This window comes from Alligator sinensis, unplaced genomic scaffold (assembly GCF_000455745.1).
Source record: "Alligator sinensis unplaced genomic scaffold, ASM45574v1 scaffold1014_1, whole genome shotgun sequence".
Lineage (NCBI taxonomy): Eukaryota > Metazoa > Chordata > Crocodylia > Alligatoridae > Alligator > Alligator sinensis.
In genome coordinates, this window is record NW_005842692.1 from 427,359 (window position 1) to 447,949 (window position 20,591).

General features: G+C 40.4%; 1 protein-coding gene across 1 annotated transcript in view; it reads left to right on the forward strand.

Annotated features, from left to right (window-relative positions):
* Positions 1–20,591, forward strand: part of NBEA (neurobeachin) — an 827,350-nt gene that overhangs the window by 407,216 nt on the left and 399,543 nt on the right. Inside the window, exons 16-20 of the mRNA XM_025215995.1 lie at positions 1,452–1,531; positions 2,427–2,489; positions 2,594–2,691; positions 9,123–9,215; positions 15,425–15,533. Coding sequence (XP_025071780.1) covers positions 1,452–1,531; positions 2,427–2,489; positions 2,594–2,691; positions 9,123–9,215; positions 15,425–15,533 — 443 coding nt within the window. The remainder of the gene's footprint in view (positions 1–1,451; positions 1,532–2,426; positions 2,490–2,593; positions 2,692–9,122; positions 9,216–15,424; positions 15,534–20,591) is intronic.

The window sequence follows — 20,591 nt, forward strand, 5'->3', positions numbered from 1 at the left end:
CAATGAGAGGCTATGGGGAAACCTGTTCAGCCTTCACAAGAGAAGGCTGAGTGGGGACCTGGTGACCATCTATAAACTCACTAGGGGGGACCAGAAGGGTTTGGGGGAGACCTTGTTTCCCCTAGTGTCCCTGGGATAACAAGAAATAATGGTCACAAGTTGTTGGAGAGTAGGTTCAGATTAGACATCCGTAAGAACTACGGTTCACAGTCAGGGCGGCTAGGATCTGGAACCATCTTGCAAGGGAAATGATGCTGCCTTCTACTCTGGGGGTCTTTAACTACTTCACAGTTAGGGTGGCTAGGAGCTGGAACCAACTTCCAAGGGAGGTGGTGCTGGCCCCTACCCTGGGGATCTTTAAGAAGAGGCTGGATACTTACCTGGCTGGACTCATTTGAGTCCCGTTTTTGTTTTTAGGGTGAGTTTTTTTTTGGGTTGTTCTCCCGCCCTGGCGGGGGGTCGGGCTAGAAGATCTATTAGGTCCCTTCCGACCCTGAAACTATGAAACTATAAGTGGCTCGATGCCTACATGGCTGGGGTCACTTGAGCCCAGTTTCTCTCCTGCCCAGGCAGGGGGTCGGACTTGAAGATCTACAAGGTCCCTTCTGACCCTACTTTTATGATTTTATGATTTGGTGTAATTTCAAACTAACACCTTGAAATCCAACATCATGTCTACATTTTCTGTGGAGAGTTGGTCAGTTGCAGGGTGACCTAAAAATGTTAACATACTGAAAAATGTTTTCCTCTAAGAGATTGTATTTTTAGAGACTGTATTCTAACAGCAGTGTCCAAGTTAACATGGAATGCAGGAGCTCTTTCTTCCACCGGATGGCAAGGGTCTGCAAATCTGCCTGACTTCTTTCCCAAATAGCTTTCACTTCTAATGATGCCCCCTCTTCAAGTCCAAAGGAATCATGGAACAAATAAAAGACCACTATCCTTTTCCTCCTCTTGTGTTTGTTTTTTAATACTGCATACTATTAAAAACAATTTCTTGAATGGAAACCTATGGATTAAAATCTGTTACAACTGGTATAGATCTGATATTTTGTTCTGATGGCAATTTCTCTTTGATCATGTAGTTGCAGTCTTTAATGAGAGTAATGGCTATCATCAAGTGAACGTTTCTAAAAATTGTCTCTCTATTGGGTCTCATCCAAACTTGGTGGCTTAGTTACTCTAAGTTCATATTTCCTGAAATGTTATGTTCTTGTAGCCATTTAAAAGCGTTGGTCAGGTTTTCTATGAAAAATAAACATCACATAAGAAATATTGTTATTGCATAGTTTAGTTCTGAAAAGTTTGTCACCATGTGAAAGTATGGGTTTTTATGTAGTGAGTACACGACTAAATCTATTGTAGAAAATGTAATTCCTCAGTGTTATTGCAGCCATTATGGGCAGTTGTATATACTACATTTAAAAAGGAAATGGGTTTTGTTTTTTCAGATGGTCCTCGGCCATCACAGAAAGAAATCATATCGTTACGGGCATTTATGCTTCTGTTTTTGAAACAACTTATATTGAAGGTAAAAATAATGAATTTTAGAATGTTAATAATTAGATAAATACAACAGACTTGAAGGCCTAAGTTAATAGTTTATATGACAGTACTAGATATGTAACTTCTTGGACAATTTTACCGAAATTTGGTTAATGCTAATTTTAGTCTATTTATGTCAAGGGGGGGTAGGAACAGTCTAGCTTAGTGTATTAATATATAGATTTTGTGCTACGTGTGGCCTGGTAAGTAAGAGAGGGCACTCAAAGTCTTAATTTTTACCTGGGCCTAACTCTTGGCCTGAGGGTGGCCAAGCCTTGGCAGGTGTGTACAAATGGCACTAGCAGCCTCTGGGTATGGCACACAGCTAATTGAAGATGGGGCAGGCAGTACAATGGAAGATAGGCTGGAAGTAGAGCAGCAAATCGGTTAGTAGAGAGCAGAGTGGCATATGGGATACGTGAAGTGGAGTTAGAGTGCCTTTCAGGGAGGGTGTGGAGCTCATTTGTGGCAAGGGAACCAAAAAGTTTGGCCTCCCATGGGTTAGTCTGCTGTTATCTGTATCATCTGATGCTGATCTGAGGGATCATCTCTCATTTTTTCTTGCATTTTTCATCAGCCCTTGCATCAGAATCCCTGGGAGTCTACAGTGTTAACTTTGTTCCCACACTAATGACTTCTCCCACAGTAGTGGGATCCTGCATTTTGGAGAGAGGGATTTTTTCAGGGCCAAAATGATAGGTAGGGATACAGTAAAGGAGACCAGCTAATCCTTTCACTTCAACAGGTACTTTTTTGAAGCGATTATTCAAGATATTTCTAGTTTTACAGTATAATTTGAAAAGAGATTCCATAATTAATAGTTTTACTGAGCAGAGTATAAGGAATTTAAGCTCTCTGAAGAAATATCCATTCTTTTTTAGGATCGAGGAGTCAAAGAAGATGAACTGCAGAGTATATTAAATTACTTATTAACAATGCACGAGGTACATTTCTCTAATTACTTGTCTTTACTGTAATTTGTACCAAATTTATGGAAAGCAGGCAGTTAAGATTAGTTTGTAAAATGATTTTGATGCTTGTCTCACAGGATGAAAATATTCATGATGTTCTTCAACTGCTAGTAGCTCTAATGTCAGAACATCCAGCATCTATGATACCGGCCTTTGATCAAAGAAATGGGATACGGTAAGATGGAGAAGTGAGAATATGATTTGAAACAAATCTCCCCCGTGTTGCCTCCCTTCAAACTATTTCCTTTCCTCTAAAATAGCATGTGAAATTACTTTTCTCTAGGAGTACAAACATTTTTCTGGAAAGACCTAATCCTGGCATTTTAATCTTGCCAGAAGATGTAAGTTTTTATCACATTTCATGAGTATGTTTTAAATGAGAACTTCCTGTGGGCTTTTTATTTATGAAACCAGATTTGTTTAGGAATAAGTATATATTTTTTAAAAATTCAAGTTGAGATTCAAATATGATACACTGTTTACAAGATGCATTTCAAAAACTAGATATGTGAATGGTGGTTCCCTTTTCTGATTCCTAAAGATTATTTTTAGATATTTTTGTAAATTGACAGAAGCATTTTTATGGACTAAAGCCACTGAAATTTTCTCTGGAAATTTAAGACGCATGTTCAAACATTATATATGTTACAGTAATTTAGAACGAAAGACAGTAGGAGAAACTCTGCTGCTTTAGTATTTTTTTTGTCTAATAAAATAACAAAATGTTTGATGCTTTTAAAGCAAGATATACTGTGTCCATTGAATAGTTAATACAGGTTACTTATTTGTGATATTCTGAAAAATATTTTCATTATGATTGAGATACTGTATAATTTTTTTGAAAATATTTACCTGGGCAATTCAAACAGTGGCTTCAATAGAATATTTACATTGTAATCTTTATTTATCAACCTAATTAACAATGCCTGTTGAAACAAAGCATTTTGCTTTCTGTCTTGCTGTTCATTCACTGTTAGTAGTCCTTTTTTGGCTCAGTTGCAACTACTTGCCAAGAAAAATTGTCTATATGGCGATATGGGAAAGGGCTAGCAGCTAATCTGTTGGCTTTAAGAGCTATTTAAATGGCCAGAGAAATATTGATTGTGGGGAAGATAGAGAATAAAAGAAAATAATGGAACATCCAATTAATAGACTGTGATTTAGGTGACTTGCAAATGCAGTTCTTGAGTGGTGTTTTCATTTACCCTGGAGAATGGGGGGTTAGTGAGTCTGGTATGAATCTGACTTGAAACTTCAATACTTTTAATCCCAATACTTTATATTATTGGAACTGAATATACATTTGAAAACTAATCAGAAAAGAAAGAAATTAAAATGACATTTTTGGTGATTTGCCTTGTCACCCTGCAATTGCGTGTTTATTCCCCAAGTCTAGGGACCAACATTACACACAAACAGGTTTAAGTGATCCGAAACTGGGTTAAACCTGTAACAGAACAGATATTCAGTGCATATAAACCAGTTTGAAAATGGGTGAAACTGGTTTGAAATATACCTGGTTGAATGTAGTATCAGACCTAACTTATTTGGGTCAAATCAGTTTATGCAACATCTGTCCCAGACCCCTTGCTGGTTTAAGGTAATCAGAGTCCCCCAGCATCCTGGCATGCACTCTGGGCTTGGTGGGGTTCTCTGCTCCACAGCAGGGCTAGCCCCTCCCCTCTGCTCCCTGGCTGGAGCTCTGCACAGACTTGCAGGGTCTGTTGGGTTCCCCGTGCCCCCCTCCCCGACCCCTCTCACCACTGGCTGCTTAAGCAGAATTCCCTTCCTCCTCTCTGCCGCAGCAGGGATCATAGCCAGCATGTGGTATGCTAGCTAATGCCAAGAGGTGTCTGTGTGTACATCTCTCTCAAATTTCACTGGGGCGGGCAGGCAGACAGAACAGTGACTGCTTAGGGCTTTGGGAGCTAATCAACAGGTCAGCTGGTAAGCTGTTTAGGAGGTTTGAAATAATGTGGAGAAGCTACTGTTTTGCTAATCAGGTGATAAAGATTGTTATCAGCCCCTCCTCCCCCCCAGCTGGCTTGCTTGTCTGTCAGTTTGCTGCAGACAATATGAGGAAGCAGGAAGGAAGATTGAAAAGCTCCATATCATCAACAGAGGCATGCACTGCACACACACCCTTGCCTCAGAGTGCTAGCCCAGGGCTGGGGCTGGCAACACTCCCACCCCTTGAGCAGCCAATGGGGAAAAGCCTGGGACTGTGCAGGCAGAAATCCCTAATGAGAGAGTCCTGCCAGGGCCTGGCCAGACCCGCCTCAGCTCAGCTCCCTGCAGAAGGGAAGAGAGAGCTGCTCTAGTACCTCCTTGCTTCTAGCCTGAGCCACTGCAGGCATGTGCCTGAATTTCCTCAGTACAGAGAGAATGTCTGGCCAGTTTCAAACCAGGTCAACCTACCCAGGTTAGATTCACCTGCAAAGATTGAATCAATTGAGGCTTCGGCTTTATGAATGTCTGTCCATAGCCCAACAGTTCAGATGAAAATGACTAAGGTTTTGTGAAAAGATCAGGTTATAAGAAAGCCCACATACTTTTTCTGGCTTTAATTATTTACTTTATCCTTATCAGAATTGTTATATATAAACTGTGCTTGGATAATGAGTTTTCCTCTTCCTAAAAATCATTCTTGATTACAAATGATAAACTAAGGATGTTAAATAATATCTAGTAATAATAAATGTTGTCAAGGTGGTAGGCCCAGATAACTTCTATGCAAAAGTCTAGAACTGTCAGCTAAAGAGGTTGTTGACTTCCTGATGTAAGTTCTTAATACACATATGGAATTTACAGGAGAGTGGAAGAGTTCTGATATCATCTCAGTATTCAAAAAGGGCAAGCAGGATGAGCCTGAATAGTTATAAATTATAGTTAACTTTTGACACCAATCCTGGGCAAAATAATATTAAAGCTGATAAAGAATATAATTAATAAAGGATTAGAAGGATTATAATGGGATTATAATCATATTTCAGTTACCATGGTTTTATGGAAAACAAGTAATCTAATTTCTAATCAGATTACAAATTTGGTTGATAATGGCAACTATAGATGTAATGCATTTAGTCCTTTTCATATTATGTTTGACTTGGTATGCCTCAATATTCTTTTTTTCTAGAAAAATAACACTTTACAGTGCTAGTAAAGCACTTCTTAAAGGTGTTAAGAACTAAATAAATGACAATTTTCAGATAATAGTCAATTGAGGAATTATCAAATAAGATTATTTTTAGTGGAAGGATTTCACAGGTCAGTTCTTGGTCTAACAACACGATCTTCATCAGTGATCTGGAAGTAAAATATGGAAAAGTTATCATATAATCAAAGGTGGATAATGTGAAAATCAATACATTTGTCATTACTGATGATAACACGACAGTCATACAGAGCAATTCAGATTACTTGGTAAGATGTGCTCTTTGAAACATTTCATTTTAATACAGTCAAATCCAAAGTTATACATCTGAAAACAAGGCAATGTCTATGGAATGGGGAGATGTGTTGTGAAAAGTGGTCACTGAGAAGGATCATATTAAGCAAGCAACTGAACATGAGCTCTTAATTCAGTGTTTTGCCAAAAAACTACTGCAGTCCTTAGAAGTAAAAAACAGGGAGGTAATGAGCTGACATAGAGTAGTGTTTTTTACCTCCATATACAACAAAGGTTATACAAATTCGAGAACACCCTGTCCAGGTCTTATGTTCAGAGATGTTGAAAAATTTAAGAGGGTGCAAAAGAGACATGCATAGTGCAAGAGTTGAATAAAATGCTTTAGAGCAGGGGTTTTTAACCTTTTTTAAATGTGTACCCCCGGTAGCTGGACACAGAGCCGGGGGTGGGGGGGTGGGCAGAGGTGGCACACAGCTAAATGTGGACTGGCGGCAGCACAGGGTGGCAGGTGGTGGCAGCGGCTGCTGCATGCAAACTCCTCCTCCCCCATCCCCACGCCTGGCTGGCTGGGCAGCACCTGTGCGGCCTGTAGAGGGGTGCCATTGCCCTTGCACTCCGCACCTCTGTTCCTGGGAGGTGACAGCATGGGGTGGTGGGTGGAGGCACTCCATCCCCGCCCGTGCTCACCCCTGGGGCCTTCCCAAGTACCTCTGGAGGTACGCATACCCCCGGTTGACAACCCCTTCCTTATAGCGAGAGACAGCATTCAGTCTATTCAACTTGTCAAAAGGAAGCTTCAGAGATGACTTGATTATAGTACAAGTACTTTAATGAGGATATAAAATGTTTGAATAACAAGAACAAATGATTGGATGCTGAAGGTGGACAAATTTTAAATTAGAATCAAGGTAGACATTTTCAGGTATGGGCAAGAAACCATCAAGGAAAGTGGTAGATGGTTCCATCTTTTGATGTCTTCACATAAAGTCTTGGGCTTTTGGCAAATGTTAAGACCATAATGGAACACATGCTTGGCAGGTCCTGCAGTTCTAGGAATGGGGCAAGCAAATCCACATATTGTGTGACTGCCAGCTCCCAATGTGTTGGAAGAGGAAGAGGCAGGGGGACACCCACAGCTGAGGAGCGGGAAGCTCCCAGTTCCTCAACTGTATCCATCTTCTGAATGTGGAAGTGGCAGCTAGGGAGCCAGGAACTCCCCACTGCTCCTCTCCCCCCTCCCCAAGCATTCCTTCCACAAGTTCCTGGGAACATAGAAAAGATGACATGCAGCTGGGGCTTTCAGCTGCACGTCCACTTTTTAAAGGTCTGGGGTGCCATAAGCCCAACATTGGGAAGCCTTTCCCTGACATCAGACCCACAGTGCCATAGAACTTTTAAAAAGCAGGCATAAATTTGGGAGCCCCAGCTGAATGCTTATCTACTTTTTCAAGTTCCCTAGGCACTGTAAACACAACATCCCCCCCAAACCCTGCTGCTAGTGGGAAATCTCCCTCATCCCCAGCTGCTAGTGCTGGACAGCTCTTTAATTGGGCAAGTACGGCTATGTATGGGCACTTTTCCCTATTCCCCACTGCACATCAAATCCCTCTTTAAATTGGCATGAGCAGCAAGGGATGGGAGAAACTCCTGGTCTCAAGTTACAGACTCGGCCTCCTGTGGGGGTAGAGCAGGGAGCTGCCCCCAGCCTGATCCCATCAATTGGGCAGGGGTAACCCTGTCCCAGACCCCTGGGCTGCCTTGTACTGGACCCCAACACTCTGCTGAGTTTCAGGATTCAGCATTGGGCAGTTCCAGTCCTGGTTTAGAACCAAGGCTGTCCTCTTTGTTATCCTCAGGATCAAGAAGGGGAGGGCTATGTGCCCAAGCCTGGAACTGCCACAGATCAAAACCGGACCTGGCACCATAAATTTCAGGGGCTGAAGGGCAAGGTTCTGGTGCCAGGCAGCACTGGGACCAGGGCAGCCCCCAGCCAGGTTCTTGACCTGAGACTGCCCATGTTTCGATCTGACCATCAGCTGATTGTCTGCATCAGGTTGATGAGGCATGGCATGTGTTCAGTTTATGGCTCCATATAAACCACCCACAAAAATGTTACACATTTGCTGAGTAATATCTTTGTGGCTGGTTTGCCATTTTATGATGCCGTAAATTTGATGAATGTGTGGCATGTTGCTATTTATGAAGTGATTAACACATTACTCATACCAGACATACAACATGTGCCAGGGGCCTTGAGTGCCTTTCTGATGTCTTAGTTGGGCATAAGCTGTTAGCTCAATAGAGAGAAAACTAAGTAAAATTCTGTGTCTTGCATTTTCCAGGATGTCAGACTTGATAACCTAGTAATTCCTTTAGGCCTTGAATACTAGGTATCTATGAAAACATGGTTATAGATTTGCATACATAGGTCACCCTTGTGTCCATTTTGCTTTAATTACATTGTTGCTTTAGAGTTTGTACAACTTCCTGGTGTACATGTCCCATCCACAGTTTGACTGACAAGTAGCTGAACTCCCTTGCTGGGCTGAAACAAGGAGGCTATTACTAAAAAAACTGCATGAGATACCAATCTGGGGGGAAAAAGAAATGAAATGATTTGAGTAAGGGAAGTAATAAGAAATGCCTCCAGGCTGGGGGAGTACGATGTGTTTCTAGGAAGGTAGAGGAGGTACTGTTAAGTCCTCAGTGTCCCAAGAGACTCCTGAATTTGGCCCTGGTTAAATGAATGGCTCAATTTGCTATATTAGCAAGTTTTCTTGAGCTAACAGTATTCAAAGAGTGTAAGAGTTGTCATTTTGGTTGCATGCTCTGACTGGAGTGTTGGGAGAAGAAAACAGCTTTGTGTTAATGGAATCCAAGATAAAACTGAAAGAGACCTTGTTTGTTTGTTTGGAGCACTAATCAAGGGAAGACAGGCCACTTTTGATTTTTTATTGTGGCTGAAACTGAAAATTTCTTGTCTGTTTCAGATGTGCCTTGAAAGGGTTTCTGGCCCAACCCTCAGCAGTGCCTGGTGATCCCAGTTCATTCCCTTAAACTTTGTTTTAAATGTTACTGTTTTAACTTTGTTTACTTGCTTTTTTGTTTAATTTCACAGTAGTGTAGATGATGATATGGAAATGCATGATATGTAGTAGTAAGCTGGTGGAACATGCTAAATTTGTCTTTCTTTTTAGAGTAATTTATAAATTATTGGCTTCCAAAAGTGAAAGTATCTGGGTACAAGCTCTGAAGGTATTGGGATATTTCCTCAAACACCTCGGTCACAAGTAAGTATTTTCTCTGAAGTGTTTATAATGGCATGGTGTGGTGATGATTTTTTTTGTCTTGTTATATTCACTTAAAACTACAAGACATATTGTCTAGAATGTATTTGGAATGCTTTATCCAGATGGTTTTTGAAGAGTAATTTACAGATTTTGTTATTTTTCTATGCATATTGGGAAAATATTGTTAACTGTTAAATAGATGTATTCAGTGAAAATAATATTTAAAATGATCTAAAAAATAGATAATGTTTTTAAATTGAATATATTGTGCTATAAAACTCTGAGAATGCTTATATATGAAACAATGTCAGATTGTGTCATTTGTCATAATGCCAGTCATTTGCAAATTCAGTATCATTACAAGAAAATATCAAGGCCCTCTGTCATACAGGATTTTTGAAAATGAAGATGGGAACACATGCAGCAGAGGAATAATACAATGTTTTCCCATAGACGCTAGTTATAGCTACTGAAAAATATGTAGAAGGAACTCCAAGTGAATTATATAAATGATTACAAACATTAAACCTGAAACTGAGATGTAAAATATGAAAATATATGCATCAATGATATTCAGAATGTCAGTACCTTGTTAGACACGTTATTGTCTCATTTTTCAAAGTCACTTATTTTTATTATGCTATTTTATGTTGCCTTACATTTTCAAAATGCTGTCCAAATAGTGATAGATTAATCCTCAGTCCTTCTATGAGACTGGATAAGTTATTAACCTTGTTTTACAAATGATGGAATTGAGACAGAGGTTAAATAAGTTACATGGAGCCGCACAGGTGCATTATTGAAAAAAGTTAGCTAGTATTAAATCTCAAATGTCTTGCACCATGCCCCTTGCTTAGTTGACTAGATTAACCTGCCTTCCCTTTCATTGAAGTAGTCACAGCCATACTAATGACAGGAGTTGGCAAACTTTTGTTGCTGCAGGCCAAAGTCCATGACCTGGCCCCCAGAGAGATCTAGCTGTCTGTGCTTACCCTAACTAGAGAGACCCCGCTGCTCTGCAGTGAGGGCTGCAGAAGAGAGTGCTACAGAAATGATGGGTGAGCTTGCTGTGAATTTGTCCAGTGTGAAGTGGACTGAAGGCGGTTGCGGGTAGCTAGCTTCCAGATGGCGATGGACACAGTCCTGGAACAGGGCTTGGATTAGATGGACCTCCTGAAGTCCCTTCCAGACTTACTTTTCTGAGATTCAGTTCTCTGGGCCTCCAAAGCCATAGTGCTACCGTGGGCTAAGATAAATATTCCTTGTCTTAGCCCATGATGAACCTTGGTTTCACCGATTAACCTTTTACCTTTAAATCTTCTCCTTGCCCATACCACAATCACAAATCCCTATACATTCTGCTTAAGTAGTCCAGCAAGAAGCAGCACCATGGTGAAAGAAAACATGGGACAAGTGAGTGAAACCATGTAAGGTTAACCCATATTGTAAAATACAGTAGGGCTGTGATAAGGGATCATGGAAATGAAGTAGTTTGGAGTAGGAAAAAAGGCTGATAATAAATAAACAGCTTCCTCCTCAGTTGCCACCATAAAATACACAAATGTATACCCAGATAGGGTTTTGATTCTCTAATTTTATGTAAAAATATATTTAGAATAATCTCTACCAGTATAAATCAATCATTCACACATATTTTCCCAAACATGACACAATACACTTCAGAGAGATTATTTGCAATTCTGCTTTACACACCAGCATGCAATCTTCGGAAAAGCTACAGTCAAAGTAATTTACAACAGCTGCACCAACCACACATTAATAATCATAATGCATAACTAAAAACCATTTAATATTGCCAAAGTTCAAAAGTGCCTCATGGCTATTAAAGAGTAGGTTGAGGGAATTAATTCTGAGAAGGAGAGCTAATGGATGAGTGGAATGTAGTTGCAACATTCAGCTCGCATTGGTGAGCTACTATATTTACTTGCATGCCACACTCACTTCTCCCCCCTCCAAATTTAGCCATGCACAATTGGAGTGTATGTTTTAAATGGGGAAGCTGATTCTCTATGCTGGAATGGAAGCATGGAGCCACTGTAAAATGGCTGTCTTGATTCTCCCCCCTGTCAGCCTTTGTGGGGGAAGGAGGAAGAAGTTCACTCTTCAGCATCAGAGCTACAGTGTTAACCTTTTCACAGCTACTGCTGAATTGGCAGTAGCTGGTGGCTAAGCAACCAACAATTGCTGCCAATTCACCAGTGACTGTGAGAGGGTTAACACGTAAGCCTTTACCTGAGGGGCATACATCAGGATTCATCCCTGCAGTTGGGTTCCCTCCCCTGCAGGCAAAATTCACCCATGACTCTGGAAAAATCTTTCTTCATGCTGCTTTCCCAAAACGAGGTACCTTGTTTGTTTTATTTGGAGTGTCTCAACTGGGGACATGTGGTGCGTAAGACACTGATGTTTACTCTGGCCTCCTTAAGGATAAGAAAGTTGTTTTCTTCCTTTTCCTCCTTTTGCTTTTCCCCTTCTAAGCAGCATATAGTGTGCTTATTAGGCAGTCAGCAAATTACTTGACATGGAGCATGGGCTGTTAATCCTAACTTTGCTTTGTCAGTACTGTGTTGTTAGCCACTGTGCAAACTAACTAGTGTCAAGGCTGCTATTATAAGCAAGGAGCTCTAAATAAAAGCGTAAGGAGCCTTCATGAAGGGTGAACAGAGGAGCACAGTCTTTGAGTAACAATATAACAAATATCAATTATGTAGTGAAAGTTGAGAGTGGACTCTTCCCCTACAAAATAAGTCACCCTTAAAGCAGCTAAAGCAGTGTCTAATATTGAGATCAATGAGATTTGGTAAATGGTAAATGCCAATGGCATGATTTTAATGTCTTCTCACATAATGTGGGGGTACCTTAGGTGGCTTACACTGACCTTAGATTTTGAGTTCTTGGTTAATATTTGTTTCGGCAATTTTAAGTTGCACAAATCAGACGATTTATCAGTGCATTTACAGCCATGAATTTTCCACTTAGTATGTACATATCACAATAGCCAAACTGCATAAAAATATTCCTGTAAGACATTTTAATTCATGATTGTAGTGATCTATCTTTTTTTTTTTTCTTCATTATGGTAATTTTCCTGTCACAGTGGTTTAATGTGCTTTTATTACATTTCAGTTAGACTTCCTCTCTCTAAAGGGGTTTAGGTATATTAGCAGTTTTTGTAAATACCCATGTGCTGTGCCTTATCTTTGAGAAGCATCACAGCCTTCTTTGGAAGAAGTACAGGGAATGAGCCAATAAAAGTTAGCTTTTAAACACATAGGCTAGGGACAGAAATTACACATAAACCAATAGAAGTGATCAGAAACCAGTTCATATCTGTAACACAACAGTTACTGCTTTTTATGTGAAAGCACACAAACTGCTTTCAGAATGGCTAAAACCAGTTTAATATAATCCTGGATGGATATAGTACCAGGCTTAACTGATTTAGGTTAAATCGCTTTATTGAACTTGTGTCCCAGATCCCCTCCCGATTCAAGTTAACTCACAGTGCCCCAGCATCCCAGGATGCTTTGCACCTCCCCCCCACAAACATCCGCCCCTTGCTCACAGGCTGGGCATGCTAGCGTTGGTTCAAACTGTCCACTCTGGCTGAGCAAGGAGGCCTGCTCTAGGACCCTCCAGCTTCTGGCCTGGGTCACTGCAGGCCTGTGGCTGCATTTTCTGAATCAAAAGTGAATGTTTGTTCACTTGCTTATCTGTTCAATATAAACAGTTTAAGACGAACCTGCAAAGATTGAATCAATTCAGGCTTTTCTACTGTCTTTACTTAGCCATATAGTCAATATATTTCTAGCAAGTTTTATTTTTAACTTGTAGTACATTGTGTTTTTCTGTGTATTTCTCATATAAATGAGTCTTAGGCTGTAATTATTTGACTAAAACCTATATTGTAAACAGTGCATACAAGAGGACAGAGCTAACGTTGTATTTTTGACTCCCTTGAAAGCTTACCCCACATCTTTACTATTCATAAGGACATTTAGATTTTTAAAAATCATCTGGAGAAAGTAGTAACATAGAAACATATCTCTTGGTTTCAAAATTCTCTTACAAAAAATGGTAAGCCTTTGTGCATTTCACAATCTGGAACTGGTTGCAAAGATGCCATGAGAATATCTTGTTCTACTTGTCTGGAGTTTCATAAGAGAGACTCACAAAAACCTCTCTCTTCTGCTAAGAACTTCAGATGTGATAATCATTCTGCATCTATTACATACCATGTTGATTCATGTTGTACTTGCTTCTGTATATAAATTGTTAATGCTTCTGAATAGGGAATTTTGTACTTCATTTTCTGCTTTTTTTATTGTACTTTGAACATTTTCAACAATATAAACAGGGCTGTCCAGGTTCTAAGGGGCAGAGGGCTGCATACCTGTGGGCTGCATCAGGGTGAGCCATGGGAACCCTGGGCTACATGCTGTGGACTGCACCACTCCACCACTTCTCTGCACTGCACAGCTCTGGGCTCATTCTCTGTAATAAGTTATTCAGGAACCGAAGCTTCTTTCTTCTCTCCATTTTTAATGTTCTACTTTGTTCTAGCCTTTATTGCTAATATATTAAGATAGAGTATGATTCAGCTGGAATTTTACCTGTGTGAACCAGTGTGATTTCCCATGCCAGCTGTTCTTCCTTCAAACAATATCACTATTTTTTAATTCATATTAAAGAACGCTAAGAGTATATACTGATGACGGTAATGAACACCATAAATGTAAAAGTAAGTTTCATGGGAGATTTCTGGAAAGCATAATACTAAACCCAGTTAAGGGAAGATAGAATTTCATATTTCTTACTGGTTACCCATCTGCCCAGTATAAGGATGACATTGACAGATTGGGGAAGGTTATAGGGTGTGATTCTCTACCAGGGTGATGTGAAATCCTTTTAAGGGTGTTTCACGGTGCTGCACAATATTAACACTATTAGGTTTGGAGACACCTACATGATTCGCAGGATATATATAAAGATTTTAAATAATAATTCATAGGCCCCTTCTATACATTACATATATCACACAATTATTGGGTTAATTGTGCAATTGATTTAAACTGACTACACGTGCACATTAACTATTGTGCCATAAAAGATCCAACCAGCTGTAAAGTTCTTGTTGGACAATGTGTAATAGCTGGTTGCTATCTAGCTTTAGTTTGTAAGTGTAGTTTATAAGGGTCTGTCCCTGTGACTGGAAGCCCTTTCAGCTGACCAGGCTCCCAACCCCAATGGATGCTCCATGCACAGCCAGGTCTGGGAGTCCTGTAGCTGAGGGGACTCATAACCCTGGCAGTGCGGAGCAGCTGGGGACTCTGGGTCCCATGGCTGTGGATGCTGGGTCCCCTGGTGTGCTGCTGCAATCTCCCAGCACTGGGGATGTGTGTGGTACCCTATAGCTGGGATATTGCAGCAACTGTGGTCTCTCAGCTGTGGGGGTGTATGAGGTGCCCCACACCTGGGAGCCTTGTTGCCTGAGAGGGCTCCCAGGCAAGGGATCTTGCTTCTGGATGGTTCAGGGGTAGCCTGGGATTGGACTGCTTTTGCACCAGCAGTGAGACGCAATTAATGTACAGTCCCACAAGCATATGTCCTGCTTGTGGCGTGGCAGGAGAGAGGTGATTCTGTAGACTGTGCATTTGATCCCTTCACGCCTTTATCTGCAAGTGTAGAGGGGCTCATAATGTCTAAAACATTCTGTCCTGTTGTGGTCTTTCTGAGTTCTTTGCAATAGAAGACTTGCTCCATTATTTTTCTGTAGTGAAAAAAATGAATAAAATTTGTTTTTGAAATGGTATGTTGCCAATTCAGAAAATTTATGGAAGGGTGCCATGATCCTAAAAAGATTGAGAACCAGTGGAGTATAGGGTTAGCTCTGTTTGTAATTCTTCTGTAATGAACAGCTTTGAGGACCAGAAGGTCTGCTAGTTTTTACATGTAGGAGCCTATGTAAAATACAAAACTCTCTTCTGACAGCCAATCTGTATTGTCAGAACTTGCATAAATTGTCAGAAATGAATTTAAAAATTTTCAGTAATATATAACAACAAATGAAAGTCCTAATGTTATAGAAGTCTGTTTGACTTAAAATGTTTTTAGTAGAATGATAGGTCTGCATCTACCTAAAATCTTTAGCATGTTTTAAGGCCTATATTTTTTGTTCTCTCCCCCAGACGGAAGGTTGAAATCATGCATACCCACAGTCTTTTCACACTTCTTGGAGAGAGGTTGATGCTGCATACAAATACGGTGACGGTTACAACATATAACACGCTTTATGAGGTACAAACTTCTAACATCTATGCAAATTATATCCTCATGCAAAAATGAGTGGTTAGAAATATGATTCTATATTTAAAAAATCCTAACTTTCTAGTCACTGTGATTACATTAGAAACTGAAATGTTAATATTCTTTTGAACCATGTATTGTCCAGGTTTATTTAGATTTTTCATTACCACTGTTAACACTGTATGCAAAGTTTTATAAAAAAGTTGCAAAATCCTAATAACATTAGAGAGGGAGCTAGAAAAAATCCCTCTATATAAGTTTTTATACCTTCAGCAACAAAACATTATTGGAAGCTTGTGACATTTGGTTGTGTTGCATATCCTTAAAATTAAGTATGGGGAAAACGCTGGAGCCAGAGAGAGCATTTTTACTTGTTCCTTTTCTGTTTTTAAATGTGAAATGGAATTAGTATGGGATTAGTATGTTTATAAACTATTGAAATGGCTATTTCCCTTCTTTAGTTGGCAATGTTGCCAGTTTACCAAAATAATAAATGAACACAAACACTCTTCTTGTTTTAAGTCAAACATCTTGACTGATATTTAGGATGCATCTTGAGGATGCATCTTGAGGGTTACCTGTCTTTAACCAGATGCACACAAGCTCCTGTTTCTGTTTATATACTTTGAGGCCTGCAGCACAAACCTCCATATGATGCTTCCTATTCCTTGAGGAGACACTTTCCTGGAATCAGTCTCCAAATCACATGTCTTCCTATGCTTTGCCATAATCAGTGGGCAAAACAAATAGATGTGAGGTAGAAGCTAAGAGCTGGAAGTTCTGGGAGTGCTGCTGGTGGGCCTTCGTGGACTTCTAGCCTGAAGTACATGAGTGAGTTCTAAATGGATTTACAGGGAAGAGCAGAATAAGGCAGGCTTGACCTTAGACCCTTAAGTTTGGCAGAACTTTTGGGGATAGACTGGATTACAGCTAAGGACCAAAATTGAAGGATTCAAATGTCAGTGGTCTGCAAGTATAGCTTTGTAGCGGCCTTAAGGTTGGCTTATACTAAAAAGGTCTAGCCACGCCCTGTGTGACATCTAGGAATTTTGTCTCTGTTTTTCCATCTTAAAAATGAGAAAATATCTTTCTTTGACCGCGCGCGCGTGTGTGTGTGTGTATAAAAACACACACAAAGTCATTATATAGAAAGGAACATATTGTTATGCATGTGCCCATTGCATTTATGTTCAGATTCTTTTGGTCAGCAATGTATCTTCATGCCTCTGCAGATATAAAGAGCCTATGCAGGGTCTTCAGCATCTTCCCCTTGTGGCTAAGAGATGGAACTTTAGATCTCTGAGCCTTGTAGTGCATTGCATGGCTTTTTTCTTTCAGAAGTAAATACTTAAGTATTTAGTTCACAGTGGTTGGATTTGCAGTGAAATTTTGATAATTTCCTTTCTCCCTTTTGGCAATAAAGTAGTTGATTTTTTTGTGGCGAGGTGCTCTTGGTGCTGTTTTCAGTTACTATGACTAAGTCCAAAGGCTTCAAAAACTGTTCTTTATACAACAAGTCTATTTCCTGTTTTTAAGGATGGGTATACCAAAGGCTAGTTTTGTCTAATAATGGGGCATGCTATGAAGAGAGATACCATTTGTAAATAGTGTTTTAGGAGAACCCACAGCGCTCAGGAATCTGTTGAAAATTGTATTTTGGAGAGATGTATGCATCCCTTTGCTAATCTGCGTACCTCAAGGGTATAAAGTTTTGATTGCTCATGTCATAGTGCTTCAATGGGACTGAAGTTTCTTATAAAACATTGGATGAATGACAAGAGAGAGTGCACTCCAAGCTCACAGGGAAAAGTGATAAAGGTCTTCCTCACTGAGAAACAACATAATTTACTGACTGTCCCTCAGATGAGGAATTGCAAGCAGGATCCCACAGTGGCCTTAAGTTACTGCGTTGCATTGTATGAGGTGTTAATGACAGAATCATTGACTTCCACAGATTACTAAACACATTCTAGGATTCTTAAAATAAATTACTAACACATTAGCATTTCCAGTTGAGATGGTTAAAAGAAATCACACAGGATTCTAGACATGTTCCACAAATGAATTTGATTAGTTTGTTGTGGCTGTTATATTGGATTAAATCAACACATGTATGTGAGCTGGTCAATTAGATGTACAACCAAACACTGAACACAAGTAACTTCATGTTCTGAGTTACAAGTGGACATCAAAAACTGAGAGACTATTGAAGTAGTGTCTCCAAATGAACTCAATTTTTTAAATGTGGTATTATTTTTATCATTTTATGTAAATGTGATCTTGTAATATTTGTGGTCCTAAATGCCAAAAGTTTGTCACAAATAAAAGCGCCTTATATAAGTGGCTTGAAATGATAAACTGAAAACTCTTGTTGATCATGTATCGGTACATACATTTCTAGGAAAAAGAATAATTTACATAATGGAATAATCTTGAAGGATTTTATTTAAAATATTTTCAGATACCCATAACTGTACATAATCAGAACTGATTTAGAAAGCTACAGAAGTGGGTACAAAAGATTAGCCGTAAGTGATTATATTATAAGCTCTTTTAGATACTGAATTTGTCTTTCTGTGTGCATTTGTGACATACTTTAAACGACTAGTAGTGGTAAAAGGATTCCGTATAAACATACATTCACAGATATTAGATGTTTACAACTGGAGTAAGCTTGGTTACTGATTAACAAATCACATTTTGAAATAAATATGGATCATTAGTCACCTGATTGTATTAAGAGTGACATCTGTTCAAATATGTTTTGAGTTTTCAAAGCACAGGAAGAGATTATGTAAATATTGCTATTTAAGCCATATTTTGTATTAATTCGGCCTTGTGTGAACAGGAGGCGGATCTTAAATCTCTTGTTTTGGAGGCTTAACCAAGTAGAAGTACCTTGATTGTGTCTCGGCAATTATTTTTCTTCAAGTGGCTAAGTCAAGAACTTATGTAGTTGAAGGGGCAGGACAGGCAGGCTGTATGGGGCATTCAAAGGTGACATGCATTAACTGTCTTCTCATTATGCCTTTGTGTTTGACCTATGACTTCTGACTCCTTATAAGAAGGTTCTGCAGCTTCACTCCCAGGAATGTCCCAGGCCCAGTGGCTGTGATTTTGAACAAGACAGGTTCATATTTTATTAGAAGCCTTGTGCATATCAGTTGGCTCTGACTACATCAAGTTCGAGATGCTGTAGTGTTTCAGGCTACTCTGGTGGCATTAACTTTCATAGTTTAACCCCCCCCAAACCTCTGAGTGTATAAGGAATCTTGCATTAAAGTAGGCTAGGCATAACTACTACAAGGTGGATAGGTAACTGGCTCAGTAGCCACAAGCACAGGGTAATTATTAATGGGTCCATGTCAGAATGGCAGGAGGTTTCACGTGGAGTCCCACAGAGGTCTGTTCTGGGCCTGGTGCTGTTCAACATTTTTTTTTTTTTTAGCAATTTGGATGCTGACATAGAAAAGCTAGACATTTATAAGTCAGTAGAACCAGATGGACTCCATCTGAGAGTGCTGAAGGACCTGGCTGAGGTCATTGCGGAACCCCTGGCAAAGCTTTTTCAGAATTCATGGCCCACAGGGGAAATCCTTGAGGATTAGAAGAGGGCCAACATTATGACCATCTTCAAGAAGGGGAAGAAGGAGGACCCAGGCAACCATAGGCCAATGAGCCTAATCTCTATCCCAGGGAAAATCCTGGAAAAGCTCATTAAACAATCTATGCGCGATACACTTGCGGAAAGTAAGATTCTGAATGACAGTCAGCATGGCTTTGTTGTGGGTAGGCCTTGTCTTACCAATCTCATCTCCTTCTCTGACTAGGTCTCTCGCCACCTGGACATGTTATATACCTAGACAAAAGGCTTTTGATCTACTATCCTATGATATCCTTGTGGGAAAACTGGAAGATTGTGGGCTCAGCTGCTTGACAGTTCAGTGGGTGGGAAACTGGCTACAGGAAGTGATCCGTCTTGTCATGGCGTGAAGTGGCCAGTGGTGTCCCTCAGGGGTCTGTGCTTGGACTGATGCTTTTCAACATCTTTATCAGTGATTTGGATGGGGAAGTGAAAAGCTTGCTGACCAAGTTCACAGATGACACCAAGTTATGGAGCAATGTGGCCACGCTAGAAGATAGGTTGACAGGAGGACCTGGACAGGCTAGAGAGTTGGACAGACTGGAACCAGATGAAGTTTAACACTTCCAAATGTAAGGTGCTCCATCTGGGGGCAAACAAACCTCAACATACATACAGACTTGGAGGTGACAGCCTGGTTTGTACCACGGCTGAAAGGGACCTAGGGGTAATGATTGACCATTGCATGAACATGAGCCGTCAGTGCAATGCCGTGGCCAGCAGGGCCAACAACACGCTGGCATGCATCAACTGATGCATCTTGTGTAAAACTAAGGAAGTGAGACTCCCACTGTACTCAGCACTGGTGAGACCACAGTTGGAGTACTGTGTCCAATTCTGGGCACTGGACTTCAAAAAGGATGTGGAAAAACTTGAGAGGGTCCAGAGAACTGCCACCCACATGATCAGGGACTTGCAAGGCAGGCCATGTGAGGAAAGGTTGAGGAACCTGGGCCTCTTTAACCTAAAGAAGAGAAGGTTGAGAGAGGACTTGATAGTGGTTTACTGCTATATCAGAGGAGTGTGTCAACTGTTGACTAGGGCACCCCTGGGGAAGACCAGGACCAATGGATATAAACTCCTGGAAGGCCACTTCAGGCTTAATACCAGGAAAAACTCCTTCACAGTCAGGGTGTCCAGAGTGTGGAATAAACTTCCTCCAGAGGTGGTGCAGTCACCTACCCTGGAGGTTTTTAAGAAGAGACTGGGCTAGAGCGGGGGCGGGGGCTGGACCCAATGATCTGGGAAGTTCCTTCCAGCTCCTAACAATCTATGAATAGAAAGCTTCTTTAGCAAGTATGCAGATGACACAAAACTGGGAAAGATTGTGAACATGTTGGGGAATACAATTGCAGTTCAGAAGGATCTTAACAGATTGGAAGATTGGGCTAGAGCTAACCGGATGA